Consider the following 20,039-nt stretch of genomic DNA (forward strand, 5'->3'; position numbering starts at 1 on the left):
TTTTAAGCAGAACTCCGCTTTAAAGTGTTACTAAAACCCACCACAGTAAAATCAGTCTGTATATACAGTAAAGCATGCTTGTTATACTCTCTGTGGAACCTAAGGGGTTAATCCTCCGCATTGTGTAAAAAAGGCAGTTTGATCCTGACTTCTCTGATCCTCCCCTTCTTCCACTTTCCCCAATCCATCTGCTGATAGCACAGAGCCCTAGGAGTCACTCTGCACATGCTCAGTTGGTGTGTATTGCTAGAGCGTTTTTCTTTCTTGGGAGAATGCATGTGATCAGCACAGGGCCAATCAGCACTGTCCAGACAGAGGATCAGGGGTCCTGCAGCCTCATAGGACAGTCAGAGGAGAATGAAAACTCCTCCTACAAGCTTTAACCAGGCACTGATAGAAGTCACAAGGCTCTATATACTTGCTGATGGGAAAAGGTATTTAGCAGTTTATATTTACTAAAATAATTGCATTTCCATGTTCTGTGTACTGTGGGAGACCAGATATAGTGAATACAGAGTCCTGGGTTTAGTAACGCTTTAAAGACTAAGGGCCAGTTCACACCATAGAAACGCAGTCCGGATGCGCTCCAGATGCTTTTTTGCATGTGCGTTTTGGATGTGTTCCAGTGCATTTTTGATGCGTCTTTGATGCAGTCCAGCGCATCCCCCCCCCCCTTTTTTTTTCTTAACCTTATATAAGAACATGGGTGTTCCAGTGCGTTTTTGGTGCATTCCCGTGAGTTTTTGATGCTTTTTACAGCGTTCCAGTACAGTCCAGTGCAAGAAAAATGCAGCATGTTCTACTTTTTTTCTGGAACTGGAACGCACTGGAACTGCAAGCAATGGTGTGAACTATGCCATAGAAAACCATATAACCTACTTTCTATGTGTTTTTGATGCAGAAAAAAACCCGCAGAGACCCTAGAGAATAAAATGGCGGTTGTTGCAATATTTTATGTCACACTGTATTTGCGCAGCGGTCTTTCAAACGCAATTTTTTGGGAAAGAATACACTTCAATGAATTAAAAAAAAACTAAACAGTAAAGTTAGCCCAATTTTTTTGTAAAATGTGAAATATGACGTTACGCCACGAGAATCGTGATCTTTATTCTAAGCAAAAAAAATTGCTATTCTCATTTTAGCCAGAATCGTGCAGCTCCACCCAGAGGGGAATGTTTTTTTTTCTCAACAAAAGTGGGGTTACTCTTTAAGGGTTCCAGGTTGTACTCAACAGTGTAAACACAATGGTTATCTTTATCTCTGCAGTGTGACGGTGAGCTCAGCCAGGTCACCATGAAGGGTGAGGAGACCCGGCAGAGGAGGAAGGAGGGTCGTGCCAAAAACGCAGAGCGTTCCAAGCAAAGAGCAAAGCACAAGGCCAGGCACAACGAGAGCCGAGCCCCAACCCGGGAGATGGTGGAGGAAGAGCTGCTGCCGGCGGTCATTCCTGAGAAGCGCCTCCCAGAGAAGAAGCCTCCTATGCCCAAACCTGGGGATGAGTCCTCCTTTTGCATCGCCCTCCAGGTCCTCTTCCCTTACCTGCTGGCAGGACTGGGCATGGTCCTAGCTGGATGGTGCTGGACGTGGTGCAGGTAAGAACGTTTTGGAAGGGTTCAGGAAATAGCACAGGATGATCGTTCAATGGCCAAACTCTGAGAGCGGCCATCGGGGGGTCCAAATCTGACCTTCCCTCCAGTCTTGCACAGTTGTCTCGGCTCCTCTTCTGGACTGGCGTTGCTTACTCTGATTTCACTGCACACTGTGAGCTTCTCACAATGTGTATTAGAAGCTGCAACAAGTCAGAATGAGCCCCACCTCTTTCTGGCCTGGAGGACTTCCATCATCATTTAGCACTTTCCTCCCCCAGCCTGACAGTCCCTCCCCTTTCAATCATTGAATTTCAGTTCTTTCAATCATCTTAGTATCACAGGTGGGCATTACCTATGGTCGTCTGTATGCAAATACTGCCTAGGAACACCCGCTATTACAGACTGACCCCCACCTATCAAGGCATTTTGATCTTTACATAAAGCAAGCTCACTGCTTACATCATGGCTTTAGAGAGGAGCACAGAGGTCGGGTGCTATTATGTTTTCACAACGCTATGTACAGCACCCTGCTGGCCCCTCCCACCAGCCATGATCTGCCTGTATTGCATAGAAAAACACAGACACCCAGCAATGACATAATACATAAATTATGTAATAAAAAGGTTTCACCTTAACCACTTGTCCTCTGGAAGTTTTACCCCCCCCCCCCCCTTCATGGCCAAGCCACTTTTTGCGATACGGTACTGCGTTACTTTGACATACGACGCTGTATGTAGAATTGTATTAATTTGGCTTTATAACGAAGATCTGTATTTATGCCATTTGTGTCCCCTTTTTAAGCTTTGACTTTGAAAAAGCTCATGCAGCATAAGACAGATCTTGAAATAGTTAGGTGTGTGAACGTCATTTTTGTACCAGTTGTTCTCCATGTCCAGAGTTTATGACTTAAAGTGGGATTCCGGCCAGCGAAAATATTTTTTTTAAAGTCAGCAGCTACAAACACTGTAGCTGCTGACTTTAAATAAGTAGACTTACCTGTCCTGGGTGCCCGCAATGTCACCCGTCCCTCGGCTCTCAGGTCCCGGCACTGCCATCCTAAGTAAGGGAAACAAGCAGTGGAGCCTTGCGGCTTCACTGCCAGTTTCCTACTGCACACGTGCGAGCGGTGCGGCACTCTGTAAATGGCCCCGTGGTTTTCTGGGAACACACACAGTTCCCAGAAGGCAATGGGGCCACTCAGCTAGGAGCAGAACATGCCGCAGAATAGGAACAGGCAGATTAGGAAGACTGCCTAGCAACAAGGGTTTCAGGTAAGTAAAAAATTTTTTTTTTTTCAAGTTTATTTTTTTTTTTTTAAGATTTTTGGTGCAATTTTTTTTTTTTTTTAGGGTGGCCCTCCACTTTAACTACTTCCATACTGGGCATTTTCACCCCCTTCCTGCCCAAGTAAATTTTCAGCTTTCAGCGCTGTCACACTTTGAATAACAATTGCGCGGTCATACTACACTATACCCAAATGAAATTTTTATCATTTTTTCCCCACTAATAGAGCTTTCTTTTGGTGGTATTTGATCACCCCTGCGTTTTTTATTTCTTGTGCTATAAACAAAACAAAAGTGACAAGTTTGAAAAAACACAATATTTTTTACTTTTTGCTATAATAAGTATCCAAATTTTTTTTTTTTAAACAAATTTTTTCCTCATTTTAGGCCGATACGTATTCTTCTACATTTTTGGTAAAAAATATCGCAATAAGCTTATATTTATTGATTTGCGCAAAAGTTATAGCGCCTTACAAAATAAGCAGATAGATTTATAGCATTTTTATTATTATTTTTTTTTTTTTACTAGTAATGGCGGCGATCTGCGATTTTGTATCGTGACTGCGATATTGCGGCGGACACATCGGACAATTTTGACACATTTTTGGGACCATTCACATTTATATAGCGATCCGTGCTATAAAAATGCATTGATTACTGTATAAATGTGACTGGCAATGAAGGGGTTAACCAGGAGGGGGCGCTGTAGGGGTTAATGTGTTGCTAGGGAGTGATTCTAACTGTGGGGGGGAGGGGATTCACAAGGGGAGGAGACCGATCGGTGTTCCTATGTACAAGGAACACACCATCGTTCTCCTCCCATCTGACAGGACGTGGATCTGTGTGTTTACACACACAGATCCACGGTCCTGCTCGGTTACCGGGCAATCGCGGGTGCCCGGCGGACATCGCGGCTGCCGGGCACGCGCGCCGGGACCCGAGCGATGCGACGGGCGCGCGCGCGCCCCCTGGGCTGCCTGGAAGGCTGCACCGTCATGTGACGGCGGCTGTCACGTACCTGGTAGGTTGTGAGCCTGAAGTGCAGGAAAAGACCTCCCTTACAGCTCCCACTCCCGTTCCCCTGGAATGGAGACAGAGGGCCAGGAGTGAAGAGTGGTATGGGTGCCTGGCAGGATCAACAGTTGCTGAAAGTCCAGTAGTGGTGGCACCCTCTGAGGAGTAGACTGAGGACGGAGACTGGAATGCAGGACTGGAACCAGGAACAACAGCAGGTGATAGCAGACTGGGAGCTGGACTGGAACACAGCAGAAGATAGCCTGGAACGCTGGACTGGAACACAGCAGAAGATAGCCTGGAACGCTGGACTGGAACCAGGAACAACAGCAGGTTGTAGACTGGAATGCTGGACTGAAACACAGCAGAAGGTAGCCTGGAACGCTGGACTGGAACCAGGAACAACAGCAGGTAGCAGACTGGAACGCTGGACCGGAACCAGGAACAACAGCAGGTAGCAGACTGGAACGCTGGACTGGAACACAGCAGAAGGTAGCCTGGAACGCTGGACTGGAACACAGCAGAAGGTAGCCTGGAACGCTGGACTGGAACCAGGAACAACAGCAGGTAGCAGACTGGAACGCTGGACTGGAACACAGCAGAAGGTAGCCTGGAACGCTGGACTGGAACACAGCAGAAGGTAGCCTGGAACGCTGGACTGGAACCAGGAACAACAGCAGGTAGCAGACTGCAAGCTGATGAACACAGCGGAGGGTCAACAAGCCGGTGGTCAGTAATGTTCGGACAGCAGAGGTACCAGGGGTAATACAGAGGGATGGTCAGGCAAGCCAAGAGAGTCTGGTGCAGGCAGATAGCAGGATCGTCAAACAGGAAGCCGGGTCAGATAACAGGAAACACAAATTAGATCAGGTAACACTCACAGAACGCTGTAGAGCAGACAGCGGGGATGGAGTGTGACAGGCAGGTTTAAATAGCCCGCCGGACACCAGCGGGAGTGCGCGCGCGCGTGCCTGTGCGTGACCGCACCCGTGAACGCGCGCGCATGCGCAATGGGACCCGTGGCCGGGTTCCCGTGCGCCTGGGACGCCGGTTACTGGCAGGATCTTCGTGACATTGCCCCCCCCCAAGGGGCAGCCTCCGGATGCCCCTTTGAAAAAATCTCTCTGGATGAGCTGTTTTAAAGGCTTGTAACAGGTCTTCAGCATGAATATTATCCTCTGGTTCCCAAGAATTCTCCTCTGGGCCAAACCCCTTCCATTTTATTAAGAATTGGTTTTGATTACCTCTTTTCCTGTGGTCCATGATAGCCTCCACCTCGAATTCCTCCTCCCCATCTACCAGGATTGGATCAGGAGGATCCGTACTTCGACCTGGAAATGGGTTAGTAATAGATGGTTTAAGCAGGGACACGTGAAAAACTGGATGTACTTTTAGTGAATCCGGAAGTTCAAGTTCATATGCAACTTCATTAATTCTCCGTTTAACAGGGAATGGTCCAAGAAATTTGGGACCCAACTTCTTGGAAGGGCAGGCCAACCTAAGGTTTATGGTGGACAACCATACCTGATCCCCAGGTGCAAGTAAGAGCTCACCTCGCCTCTTTTTATCGAAGGTCGCTTTGTTGTACTCCTGGGTTCTGGTCATGGTGTCCTGTAAAACTTGGTTGTTAGAGGTAAAGAAATCCAATTTCTCCTGGACTGCGGGTACCGTGCATTCTGGAAGAGAATTTGGTAAAAATGAGGGATGGAAACCATAATTCGCAAAAAACGGAGTTTGCTTGATAGCAGAGTGAATAGAATTGTTATAAGCGAATTCAGCCAATGGTAAAACAGCAATCCAATTATCTTGGGAAAAAGAAGAAAAACAGCGCAAATATTGTTCAAGAGTCTGGTTTGTTCTTTCTGTTTGCCCATTAGTCTGGGGGTGATAAGCCGATGAAAACGAGAGTTCAATGTCCAAGGTCTTACACAAAGCCCTCCAGAATCGAGAGGTAAATTGTACCCCTCGATCTGAAACGATGTTAATTGGTACCCCATGGAGCCTGACAACCTCTTTAATGAATGCTTGTGCTGTTTCTGTAGCTGAAGGGGTACCCTTCATTGGGACAAAGTGCGCCATCTTCGACAACCGGTCCACTATGACAAAGATTGAAGTGAAGCCCCCGGCCGGGGGTAGTTCTACAATAAAATCTATCGAGAGCATTTTCCAGGGTCTATCTGGGACAGGCAAGGGTTTTAGTAGACCCCATGCCCTTGTTTTGTGCCCTTTGTTCCTAAGGCAGGTGGTACAGGACTCTACAAACTCCTTACAATCTTTGCGCAGCTGAGGCCACCAGAAGGTGCGCTGAACCAAATCAGTGGTCTTAGCCACACCAAAATGCCCAGCCAGCGCATGATCGTGACAGAGCTCTAGTACTGGAACTCGTAGTGTTTCAGGTATAAAGATCCTATTCTCATGCCACAATAACCCATCCTTAACCTGGAGTTCTGTCTTAATGGAAGATTCTATATCTGCGGAGGCCTGTTTAATCCGGGAAAGCAGGTTTCCCTGAAGTAGAAGAAAGTTCCCTGGAGACAAAATGGTGTCTGGAGGGGAAATCTCTTGAGGTTTGTGGAACATCCTAGACAGGGCGTCTGGTTTGGTGTTCTTGGAGCCGGGACGGTAAGTGACATGGAAGGAGAACCTGGAGAAAAAGAGAGCCCACCTGGCCTGACGTGGTTTCAACCTCTTTGCAGACCTCAAATACTCCAGGTTCTTATGATCTGTAAAGATTAGAACTGGATGAGCGGCACCCTCCAACAGATAGCGCCACTCCTCCAATGCTGACTTGATTGCCAACAACTCTCTGTCACCTACATCATAATTTCTCTCTGCCGTGGATAATTTACGAGAAAAGAAAGCCACAGGATGCAGCAGGGCCTTGGTTCCCTGTCTTTGGGATAATACTGCTCCTACAGCAATTTCAGATGCATCCACTTCTAGAATAAATGGCAGAGAGGAATCTGGGTGTTTCAGTACAGAGGCGGAGGTAAAAAGGCCCTTGAGAGTCTCAAAAGCCTTTTGAGCCTCGGCCGACCAATGGAAGCGTGTACCCTGTTTGGTAAGCTGTGTGATGGGTGCAATGATAGCTGAGAACCCCTTAATAAATTTGCGGTAAAAGTTAGCGAATCCAACGAATCGCTGGATTCCTTTCTTATCCGTCGGGACTGGCCAATCTAGAACAGCCGTGACCTTCTGGGGGTCCATTTTAATGCCCTTACTGGAGATGACCAATCCTAAAAATGGGATACTTTCCTGTTCGAATTCACATTTTTCAGCCTTTGCATACAGACCGTGTTGTCGAAGTCGGCCCAATACACTCCTGACGTGCCTACGATGGGATTCAAGGGAACAAGAGAAAATCAATATGTCATCTAAATAGACAATGACAAACAGGTCTAAAAAGTCACGTAGCACATCATTAATAAAGTATTGAAATGTGGCAGGGGCATTACACAGGCCGAAAGGCATCACTAGGTATTCAAAATGCCCATAACGGGTACGAAAAGCGGTCTTCCATTCGTCACCATCCCTGATACGAACTAAATTGTAGGCCCCACGGAGGTCAAGTTTGGTGAATATGGTAGCCGTTCCCAGTCTCTGAAACAACTCGGGTACTAAGGGGAGAGGGTACCGATTCTTCACAGTAATCTTGTTTAGTTCGCGGTAATCCACGCACGGCCTGAGAGTCTTATCTTTTTTCTGCACGAAGAAGATGCCTGCACCTGCGGGGGACGTGGATGGACGAATGAAGCCTCTTTTGAGGTTTTCATCAATGTATTCCTTCAATGCCCCTTGCTCCACTTCAGTCAGGGGGAATATTCTTCCAAAAGGAATTTCAGCACCAGGAAGCAACTCAATGGGACAGTCATAGGCCCGGTGAGGGGGTAACACCTCTGCCCTCTGTTTACTAAATACGTCCAGGAAATCATGATAGGCTGAAGGAATGGATTGAAGCAGACCAGGATCTGTATCTAGGCATAACAGGGTAGAGTTCTCCTGGATGTTCTGGGTTCTGCAAAACTGTTGGCAGTAAGTAGAGGAAAAGGTCACCTCACCCGTGATCCAATTTATGTCCGGATTGTGGGCCTGTAACCATGGCATGCCAAGTATTATGGGGAACAGAGGTGAAGTGATGATGTCCAGGCGCAGCTGTTCCTGATGCATGTTGGAAATGAGAACAGGTATTGGCATAGTCTCATGGGTGACAGGTCCAGACTTGATAGCGGTTCCATCAGCTAGATGGATAGAAAGTCCATGAGCTTTAGGTGACAAAGGTATTTGGTGTTGGATGGCAAAACGAGAATCCATGAAACAGCTGCAAGCTCCTGAATCAATAATGGCGGTGACTTGTAGATCCTTCCCTGGAAGCTGTAGCAGAAGAGGCAGAGCAAGGTGAGTGGTATTTTTAACCAGGGATGTTACATAGTCAGTAGATAGGGATAAACACTTACGGATCTTGAGAGGACAGTTCCTGACGTAGTGCCTGGGTTCCCCACAATACAGGCACAAGTTATTTGCACGACGACGTTGTCGTTCCTCTGGGGTGAGCGAAGGTCGCAAGACACCCAGTTGCATTGGCTCAGGTAAGTTAAACGTGGAGGTAGGTGGTGTTGATGATGGGTGATGTGGAACCTTAGGGGTAACCCAAGTTGGACGAGGAGACCCCATAGCTCTCTCCGACCTGCGTTCTCGTAGTCGTCGATCGATCTGGATAGCTAGATCGATTAAAGCATTTAAAGTCTGTGGTGTACCCACCCTGGCCAGTTCATCCTTCAGAGGATCAGAAAGTCCCAACCGAAATTGATAACGGAGAGCCGCATCGTTCCAGTTAGTATCCGCACTCCACTTCCTAAATTCAGCCACATAATCCTCTGCTGCTCTGCGACCTTGTTGCAGGGTGTGTAGAGCCGCTTCTGCAGTTACAGATAGCTGGGGGTCATCATATAGCTGACCTAGTGCGGCAAAGAAAGTGGAGAGGTTGGTCAGAGATATGTCTTTTTGCTCTAGGAGGCGATGGGCCCAGGTTTGGGGGTCACCAGAGAGCAGAGAAATCACATAGCCCACCTTTGTAGCCTCCAGGGAAAAGGTACGTGGCTGAAGAGCAAAAAATAGTTCGCAAGAATTGCGGAAGGCTCTGAACTTATGGCGATTTCCGAAGAAACGTTCAGGTGTGGGAACCTTAGGTTCCGGAGGGAGCATTACCACCGTTGAGGAAGGCCCAACTGAGGGAGCAGGAGCAGAGGAAGCTCCCTGGGCCCCAATGGGATTAGACAGGGTTAACACTCGTTCCTCCAGTCTGGTGTATCCTTGCTGCAGACTTTTGACTGCTTCAGTCAATCCTGCCAGGTGTGCACAGAGTTCCTCCATGGGAGATGTTCCCTGCTCAGGCTCAGACATGGCTGTCTGCTACTGTCACGTACCTGGTAGGTTGTGAGCCTGAAGTGCAGGAAAAGACCTCCCTTACAGCTCCCACTCCCGTTCCCCTGGAATGGAGACAGAGGGCCAGGAGTGAAGAGTGGTATGGGTGCCTGGCAGGATCAACAGTTGCTGAAAGTCCAGTAGTGGTGGCACCCTCTGAGGAGTAGACTGAGGACGGAGACTGGAATGCAGGACTGGAACCAGGAACAACAGCAGGTGATAGCAGACTGGGAGCTGGACTGGAACACAGCAGAAGATAGCCTGGAACGCTGGACTGGAACACAGCAGAAGATAGCCTGGAACGCTGGACTGGAACCAGGAACAACAGCAGGTTGTAGACTGGAATGCTGGACTGAAACACAGCAGAAGGTAGCCTGGAACGCTGGACTGGAACCAGGAACAACAGCAGGTAGCAGACTGGAACGCTGGACCGGAACCAGGAACAACAGCAGGTAGCAGACTGGAACGCTGGACTGGAACACAGCAGAAGGTAGCCTGGAACGCTGGACTGGAACACAGCAGAAGGTAGCCTGGAACGCTGGACTGGAACCAGGAACAACAGCAGGTAGCAGACTGGAACGCTGGACTGGAACACAGCAGAAGGTAGCCTGGAACGCTGGACTGGAACACAGCAGAAGGTAGCCTGGAACGCTGGACTGGAACCAGGAACAACAGCAGGTAGCAGACTGCAAGCTGATGAACACAGCGGAGGGTCAACAAGCCGGTGGTCAGTAATGTTCGGACAGCAGAGGTACCAGGGGTAATACAGAGGGATGGTCAGGCAAGCCAAGAGAGTCTGGTGCAGGCAGATAGCAGGATCGTCAAACAGGAAGCCGGGTCAGATAACAGGAAACACAAATTAGATCAGGTAACACTCACAGAACGCTGTAGAGCAGACAGCGGGGATGGAGTGTGACAGGCAGGTTTAAATAGCCCGCCGGACACCAGCGGGAGTGCGCGCGCGCGTGCCTGTGCGTGACCGCACCCGTGAACGCGCGCGCATGCGCAATGGGACCCGTGGCCGGGTTCCCGTGCGCCTGGGACGCCGGTTACTGGCAGGATCTTCGTGACAGCGGCCCAGAACAACAGCTGCACCGTCCCGCCGTCATATGACAGCGGGCGGGCAGCAAGTGGTTAAGTTCAGTAGGTCTGTGGTTTCACAGATAAAAATACACATAGAGCAATGTGTCATAGAATTGAGAAAAAAATGCTTGAAGAGATCTTTTACAAAGTAAATCATAGATTATCAATAATATAGTTAGTTATTTAATATCGTTAGTTAATTAGTTAGCTAGTTAGAATTTGTGTGAAGTAATATTGGGTACAGTGTAAAAGTTTTCCTTTACTTTTACACTGCACCCAAATACAATTTATGTCATTTTTTTCCCCCACAAATAGAGCTTTCTTTTGGTGGTATTTGATCACCTCTGCGGTTTTTATTTTTTGCGCTATAAACAAAAAAAGGCCGATAATTTTGAAAAAAAAAACAATATTTTTTTACTTTCTGCTATAAAACACATCCAATATAAAAAATGTAAAAAAAAAATCGAATTTCTTCATCAGTTTAGGCCGATATGTATTCTGCTACATATTTTTGGTAAAAAAAAATCCCAATAAGCATACATTGATTGGTTTGCGCAAAAAATGATAGAGTCTACAAACGATGGGATATATTTATAGAGTTTGTATTTATTTATTTTTACTAGTAATGTCAGCGATCAGCGACTTATAGCGGGACTGCGATATTGCGGCGGAACAAATCGGACACCGAACTGACACTTTTTGGGAACCAGTGACACAAATACAGTGATCAGAGCAAAAAATATGCGCTGTCCCTGTACTAATGACACTGGCAGGGAAGGGGTTAATCAGGGGCGCTCAAAGGGTTTAACTGTGTTCCTAGGGAGTGCTTGCTAACTGTGGGGGAGGTGCTTGTACTTGGGGAAGGCATTGGTCTTTGTCCCTGCTTTGCAGGAACACAGGATCCATGCCTTCCCTACTGGCAGATCGCCGTTCTGCCTCTGTGCTGAAAAATCGCTATGTGCCGGCAGACATCAAGTCCCACAGCTCAGCCCCCCGCTGTGTATAATCACAGACTCCAGTTCCTCCACACCAAACTGGTCATACTATGTCTTTATGGAGCTGGCTTTGTATACAGAGGCACAGTCATGCTCAAACAGATAGGCATTGATTTACTAAAACTGGAGAGTGCAAAATCTGGTGCAGCTCTGCATGGTAGCCAATCAGCTTCTAACTTCAGTTTGTTCAATTAACCTTTTCAGCCCCGGAAGAATTTACCCCCTTCCTGACCAGAGCACTTTTTGCGATTCAGCACTGCGTCGCTTTAACTGACAATTGCACGGTCGTGCGACGTGGCTCCCAAACAAAATTGACGTCCTTTTTTTACCACAAATAGAGCTTTCTTTTGGTGGTATTTGATCACGTCTGCGCTTTTTTTATTTTTTGCACTATAAACAAAAAAAAAGCGTCAATTTTGAAAAAAACGCATTGTTTTTTACTTTTTTCTATAATAAATTTCCCCCAAAAATATATAAAAAAAACTATTTTTTTCCTCAGTTTAAATCTTTGTTTAACCAATTAACACTAAGTGATTTACAGGTACGTCACCCAGCTTTGAGTGGTTATGCCAGGATGATGCCTCCTGTGTAAATCTAAAATGGTAATCTGTAAAGACTTTTAAAGCGTCGCCTTTGGATAATAAAATTACATAGTTTGTCAGCGTTGCACGACGTGCGCAATATTAAAGCGTGACATGTTAGGTATCTATTTACTCGGGGTAACATCATCTTTTACATTTTAACAAACAATTGGGTATTATATTGTTTTTTTGTGCATTAAAATTCATTAACCACTTGCTTACTGGGCACTTAAACCCCCTTCCTGCCCATACCATTTTTTATCTTTCAATGCTGTCACAGTTTGAATGAGAATTGCGCGGTCGTGCAATGCTGTACCCAAATGAGATTTTTAGAATTTTTTCCCACAAATAGAGCTTTCTTTTGGTGGTATTTAATCACTGCTGGGTTTTTTACATTTTGTTAATAAAACGAAAAAATACCAAAAATGTTGAAAAAAAACCCAAAAAAAACTGTTTCATAGTTTGTTATAAAATTTTGAAAACAGGAAATTTGTCTCCTTCATTGATATGCGCTGATGAGGCGGCACTGATGGGCACTGATAGGCTGCACTGATGGGCACTAATAGGCGGCACTGATAGGCACTGCTAAAGCGACACTGATGGGTACTGATAGGCACTGATAAGGCGGCACTGATGTGTACTGATAGGCACTGATGAGGCGGCCCTGTTGGGCACTGATAGGTGGCACTGATGGGTGGCATTAAAGGGCGGCACTGATTGGCACTGATGGGCAGCACTGAAGGGCACTGATAAGTGGCACTGATGGGCACTGGTAGGCACTGGTAGGTGACACTGATAGGCAGTCCTGATTGGTGGCACTGATAATGAGGCACTGGTGGACATTGATTGGCAGCACTGGTGGGCATTGATGGGTGGCACTGATGGGCAAAGGTAGGTGGCACTGTGGGCACTGTTAGATGGCACTCGTGGGAACTGGTAGGTGGCACTGGTGGGTACTGATAGGTGGCATTGGTGGGCACTGGCAGGGGGCACTGGTGGGCAGAGATGAGGCAGCCTCGGCTCTCTGTGTGAAGGACCGATGTCCCTCTGACAGAAGTCGGTGATCGGCTTTTTTTCTCCTCACGCTGATAGCTGATAGGTCTTCTGTTTACATCACATGATCAGCTGTCATTGGCTGACCTCTGATCACGTGGTAAGGGGTCTATGGACGCCCTCCCGGCAATTAAGGCCCGCGATGTAGCCGTCTTTCGGCTAAAGCGCGGGCGGGAAGAAGTTAAAGTGTATTCTCGCCCAAAAAATTGCATTAAAAAACCGCTGCATAATATCATGTTACATAAAAAATTGCAACACCCAGCATTTTATTCTCTAGGACCTCTGCTTAAAAGAATATATAATGTTTGGGGGTTTTGAACAATTTTCTGGCAAAAATACAGATTTTTACAAAAAGGTAAGGTGTTGAAGTGGATAATGTAGTATAAAGAATATTACTGGGAACACCTGAACTCCATCATTTGATGGGACGTCCACATACTACTTATGGTAGGTGTGGTGGTAGGTGTCCACAAAGTTTTGGTCATGTAACATGTATATAGTATACTATAAGTGGGGACTTTTTCTTCTCTGGCGTTTCACTTTAATTTTTCCTGTGTCGCGGTGATCAGGTCACTGTGCCCTCTGCCATCAGATAAACACACAGTGGACAGTGTGTGCTCAGTGCCAGCAGTCTGGAAGCTTAGTGAGATGGGACACGCGATACAGGGACACGTTCTACCAGGAACTGGCAGAGGACCAGAAATACCGACCAGGAATTGAAAAGAGACTACTGTGACAAAATGAACCAGCACCACCGAGGGGGTCTATTTATATAAATAGCTCTGCAAACATTTAAAGCATTTGCACAGCCCAATGATCCCCATAATTGCCTAATACAATAAATTCCTGTGATCATCATCTCCATCTACTGGTCATAATGCGGAATTTTCCAGAAATGGCCCAATCAGGAAAACTGTGCATTATGGCCACTGTATGGAACTGACGATCAAAGGAAATAAACACAGAAAGTTGGGGGGAATATTTGTGTTGGCTTTGTGAAGGGAGACATTCGCACAGCTCATTTTCTATATACAGACCCCTAACTGCTACTTCTACAACCTCAGCTGTCCCTAAAAAAAATACACCCACTTCTTCATATAAATCAATGCTTTATTCTTAATCTGCAAATATTTATTACAGGTATTTTTATTGCACCAAAAATGTACACAAGGCATTACATATACAGTACTTTCACATCACTTTCTGCCCTCAGGGAGCTTACAATCTACCTTCCATGCATATATACACATACCAGTGTAGACAGGAGCCAATTAACCTACCAGCATGTCTATGGCATGGTGGACAAGTGCTTAAATCAAGCTCACAACTACAGCTCTGATCTTGATACCAGCTTTAGCCCCAGTAAAAGGCTTTCTGGTAAAAGTGATCGGGTGGCTCTAGAGATGCCTGATCACTTTTACGGGCCTCTCATAGGGGCGCTCGCCACTGCTGGTGATGCTGGCAGCACTCAAGAGGTTGCCAGGCTCTCTCATTCCACAAGGGAGCCCTGGACCTTGGCAAACTGCTTCCCTGGAGGAAGCATGATCTGTGCTGGCATAGCTGCATTGAAGGGCAGGGGAGACATTAAGGGTCTAATAAACAGTGGCAGACACTCATGCACCCCCCCCCCCCCATACATCCATACATGCGTCCAGCCCACCTAAAGTACATGCGGGGCGCCAGGTGCATGGACTTCAACTGGGTCCTTTCTTTCTTGAAGCACATGATTAGAGCCTGAGGCTCTAATTGGCTTCAAGAAAGGGTGGGCTCGGGGTGCAATATTCACTATTGTCTTCCTGATTCTCCTCCCAGCCAATCAGGAAGCAGTTCCTGTGACCCGATTGGCCAGGGAGTCTCAGGACTTCCTGGCCAATCATGTCTCAGGATGCACTTCCTGTTCGCCCTTAAGGAGAATCTGGGGGGGGGGTTTGACCGCTGCATTCACGTCCGTCTCCAGGGGAGGGATGTGCGATCGCCGCATTCCTATTAAGCACCAGCTGCCACTGCTAATAAACCCCAAATATGTCGATAAAGATGACCTGTCACCAACCCATGCTTGTTAGACCTCTTGTGAAGGCAATAAATAAAAAAAGTATATAATAAAAGAATTGCGTAAAATAAATAAAAATTATTAACGATTTTTTTAAAGCACCCCCGTCCCCCCCCCGCACACACCCTATATAAAAAGCACAGCGTGAGGTATCCTAACAAACATTAGAGTGGAAGCAATATTTCTAGGACCACCTCGGCCCTCTGCCGCAATGCTGATATGACAAGAGGACTCTGTGATGGGAAGGACTTTGGTGTGATTGGAGCGACTTTGTGATGATGATGGGGAAACTCTGATGTAATGGGAAGACTGTCATGGGGGTGCTCTGATATGATGGGGAGCTCTCATGTGCTGGGGGGACTCTGATGTAATGGGGGGGAGGAATCTTACGTTAAGGGGGGATCTGAAGTGATAGGAGATGTGATGGGAGGACTCTATCATGGGACACTGATGTTTACAGGGGGCTCTCATGTATAGGGGGGACCCAGATGTTTAGAGGAAACTCTAATATGATTGGGGAGCTCTGATGTAATGGGAGAGCCTCTGACATAAAGGAGGGGGGCTCTGAAGTGAAAAGAGATGTGATGGGAGGACTCTATAACTGGACACTCTGATATAATAGGGGGCTCTCATGTATAGGGGGGGCTCTGATGTTTAGAGGAAACTCTAATGTGATGGGGAAACTCTGATGTAATGGGGGGTGCATCTGACATAGAGGTGTGGGGCTCGGAAGTAAAGCAAGACTCTGATGTGATGGGGGGACCTCTGATGTGATGGGGCCTTTAATATGATGGGGGCGCTGATGTGAGGTGGGGGCTCTGATGTGAAGGGGGCTGTGAAGTGAATGGAGATTCTGATGTGATGGGGGCCTCTAACTTGAAGGGTGGTGCTGAATAGGAAGTGGGGCTCTGATGTGATGGGGGGGGGCTCTAAAAAATACTGTAGCTGCTGACTTTTGATATAAAGACACTTACCTGTCCAGGGATCCTGTGATGTTGGCACCCCAAGCCGTCGGCTCGGATCAAGGCGCCGACATTGCAAGTAAGGGGCTTCACAGCCGGTTTCCTTCTGTGCATGCGCGAGTTGCGCTACGCTTTCTGAATGGTGCTGTCATCTTCTGGGAAACATACAGGCCCCAGAAGGCAGTGGGGGGTAAGGGGGAGGGGCCAGATATGTCGTAGATCGCCGTGCAGCGATCTTACCCGGAGTGGGAGCAGGTACCTGTCAAAAGCATGTACCCGCTCCCTCCCAAAAAGTGTCATATGTGGCAGTGGAGGGAGGAGGGCGCTTTAACAAGTCACAGGAAAAAAGATGATACATTAGAAAGAGGAAGCAAGGAACCTTCTTCTACTATATTCTGTTAATTAGTAGGAGGGAGATCAAATCTATAGAGCCACATTTATAAAGGATAGGTTCACCTTTAGGAACATGTTACATGTTAAACCCATATTTAGGGTGTAACATGTAACATGCTCCTAATCACTTGCCTTCCACCATCACCAGAGCCCCCCTCCCTGTGACAATAGATTGGGGTTCCCTCCGCTCCACCCTTGCATCGGCTTTATTCATTCCCAGCGATCTGTGAATAAATAAACTACAAGTCCCTTCTCCCATCCCACCACAGCAGATAGGATTGTCATTTCAATAGACTGCAAGTATGTTGACCAGCAAGCTCCTAGTCCATTCACACTTCATACAGCTCTGCAACTGACAGCCGGTACAAAGGTATGGACACAGAGGTCTAGGCAGTGTCTGCAGGAGCCTGACATTGCACCCACCATCCCCTGATCCTGGATGCAATGCTCTGCAAAATATGTGCATTTATTATTTTTTTCATAAAGGTGAAAACTTAGTCTTTAAATTATTTCAGAGAAAGGAATTCGAGAGAAAGGTTGCAGCAGCCAACTTGCTAAGAAAAGAAAAGAATGTTAGAATGGAAAGTGCCAACTCATCTCACAAATGCTGAGTCACAAAACTATTCTATCACTGTTGTCTGTAGACACGTAGACAAGACCGGACTGACACCCAACTTAGGCGCTTTGGTGGAGAGGGCGATGCTGGGGTGGAGCCCCCCCACCTGCACTCAGCAAGACCAATCAGTTAAAATACAGCATGGGCAATGACCAGGGGCGGATCCAGAGTCTAGTCTCGGGAGGGGCACTGCCAGAATGTCTTTTTGGGGGCAATTTATCGGGGAAATGGCTGGCCTTAGCGGCATCATGGTTGGTATGGTGTCAGGATGATTGAAGCGCATTATTTCTATTATTACATTGCTATATTATTATTATTATACAGGATTTATATAGCGCAGACAGTTTACGCAGCGCTTTACAACATGAGGGCAGTCAGTACAATTACAATACAATTCAATACAGGGGGGGAATCAGAGAGCCCTGCTCGTTAGAGCTTACAATCTAGGAATATAAAATGAAACTCACCATAATGCAGAATCAGTGGGAGCCCCGAACGTGTCACTTGCCACATCACCTGTCACCAGATGTGGATTGTCACTTGCCACGTCGCCTGTCACCAGATGCGGATTGTCACTTGCCACATCACCTGTCACCAGATGCAGATTGTCACTTGCCACACGTTGTGGATTGTCACTTGCCACGTCACCTGCCAACGTTGCGGATTGTCACTTGCCACACGTTACGGATTGTCACTTGCCACACGTTACGGATTGTCACTTGCCACATCACCTGTCACCAGATGTGGATTGTCACTTGCCACGTCGCCTGCCACCAGATGCGGATTGTCAATTGCCGCATCGCCTGTCACCAGATGCAGATTGTCACTTGCCACACGTTGCGGATTGTCACTTGCCAGGTCGCCTGCCACACATTGCGGATTGTCTCTTGCTGTGTCACTTTCCTGCTAAGGTGGTCTCTTGCTGTGTCCCAGCGTCAGGCAGCAGATTACCAGTCAGGCAGCAGAGAGATGATGTCATCTCTCTGCTTCCCGCGGCTGCCCGCACAGTGAGGGTGGAACTGCACTGCAGGGATGCAGGGCGGTGGGAGATGATGTCATCTCTCTGCTCCCCCACCCGCCGGCTCCCTGGTTGGCCAGCTGTCCACTCACCCACCAAGCCGCCCAGCTGCTCGCCCGCACTCTCACCCACCCACCGAGCCTCCCGCCCGCTCACCAACCGAGCGGCTGACAGCCCAGCCCGTCCGTGGGGCCGCCCGCTCTCTCACCCGCGAAGCCGCCCACTCTCTCACCCGAATTCTCGGGTGGGGGGGTGGTGTGGCAATTGCCCCGTTGCCCCCCCCCCTGGATCCGCCCCTGGGGCAATCGACTCTCCCTGTGTAATCGGTGGGGCTCTGCCGTCTATGTGATGTCTGTCCCTGCACTTTATCAGAAGCAGAATGCAGAGGATAGCCATCACCCAGATAGTAGAATTCCATTGATGACACAGGGAGAGCCGATCTGGGACATCTCAATCCTGCTCTTCATTCATTTATAAACGAGAACTACAAGTTATCACTAATATTGATACATTTGTGTTATGTGTGAATGGTAAACCTATTAAAAATAAATAATAATTATATCCCCTTGTTAATTACTTTTTATCCACCCCTTTTTATCACCTTCTTCCCTTAGCTTTATTTTTGTTTGCTGTATTTTTTCTGTTGCATTCATTTTATTTGTTGTGCAAAAGCTATGCAGTGGAAATAACGTCGTTACAGGATGTCTGCAGCTTGCAAGCCGACCTCAATACTCTGTTTAATTGGGCAACTATGTGGTAGATGAGGTTTAATGTTGAGAAATGTAAAGTTATGCACTTGGGGGCTAAGAATATGCATGCATCATACATACTAGGGGGAGTACAACTGCGGGAATCAGTGGTGGAGAAGAATCTGGGGGTTTTGGTAGATCATAAGCTCAATAATAGCATGCAATGCCAAGCTGCGGTTTCCAAAGCAAGCAAAGTCCTTTCTTGTGTTAGGAGAGGTATGGACTCCAGAGAGAGAGATATCATTTTGCCCCCCTGTACAAATCATTAGTAAGACCTCATCTGGAATATGCAGTTAGTTTTGGGCACCAAAGGATATCGGGGAACTGGAGAAAGTGCAGAGAAGAGCAACCAAACTGATGAGGCATGGAGGAGCTCCGCTATGAGGAAAAATTAGAGGAACTGAATGTATTCTCTCTTGAGATGAGTAGATTAAGGGGGGAAATGATCACCATGTACAAATATATAAGTGGTCCATATAGTGTTGAGTTATTTACTTTAAAAGGAGAAGTATAGCCAAAGGAGTGCAATTCGTTTAGCACTCCTGTGACCCATTTTCAGAAGTCTGCTCTCTGCTGACGTCACAGATTTAAGTCCAGGCACTGCGTCCTCCCGACAATGGAAGTCTGGATCCGCCAGGTGCCTGGACTTACACCCGTCTCAGGCTCTCAGCGAGCCGCTGAGAGGCTGAGACGGCCGCTCCCCGCCCCTCCACAACTCAGCTCTCCAGTGAGCGTGGAGGAGCAGAGCAGAGACATGCTGATTGACAGTCAGCAGCTCTCCTCTCAGGGAGCTGTGAGAACTGAGCCATCGGCGATGTTCGATCGCTTGGTACTCAGTGTAGAGGTGCCGGGGCACAGATGCTGCATCCACCTAGGTAAGTATGATGGAGGAAAAAACCCCAAACCCATACTTCTCTTTTAAGGTCATCACAGAGGACAAGTGGGCACTCTTTACCTCTGGAGGAAAAGAGATTTCATTTTCAAATACAGAGGTTTCTTCACAGTAAGAGCTGTGAAAATGTGAAATAGTCTCCAGAGGTGGTTCTGGTCAGCTCAGTAGCTTACTTTAAGAAAAGCCTGTATTCTTTCCTAAATGTGCATAATATAACTGGGTAATAACATGTATAGATAAAGTTGATCCAGGGAATATCCAATTGCCTCTCAGAGGATCAAGAAGGATTATTATTTGATCCCCTGCAGATTCTGTAAGTTTTCCCACTTACAAAGAAATG

At 47.2% G+C, this 20,039-nt stretch overlaps 1 protein-coding gene across 1 annotated transcript in view; it reads left to right on the top strand.

Annotated features, from left to right (window-relative positions):
- Nucleotides 1-20,039, top strand: part of LOC141102901 (solute carrier family 41 member 1-like) — a 67,830-nt gene that overhangs the window by 8,607 nt on the left and 39,184 nt on the right. Inside the window, 2 exon segments of the mRNA XM_073591937.1 lie at nt 1,267-1,570; nt 1,573-1,592. Coding sequence (XP_073448038.1) covers nt 1,294-1,570; nt 1,573-1,592 — 297 coding nt within the window. The 5' untranslated portion in view covers nt 1,267-1,293.

This window comes from Aquarana catesbeiana, linkage group LG07, assembly GCF_042186555.1.
Source record: "Aquarana catesbeiana isolate 2022-GZ linkage group LG07, ASM4218655v1, whole genome shotgun sequence".
In the NCBI taxonomy this organism is placed as follows: Eukaryota; Metazoa; Chordata; class Amphibia; order Anura; family Ranidae; genus Aquarana; species Aquarana catesbeiana.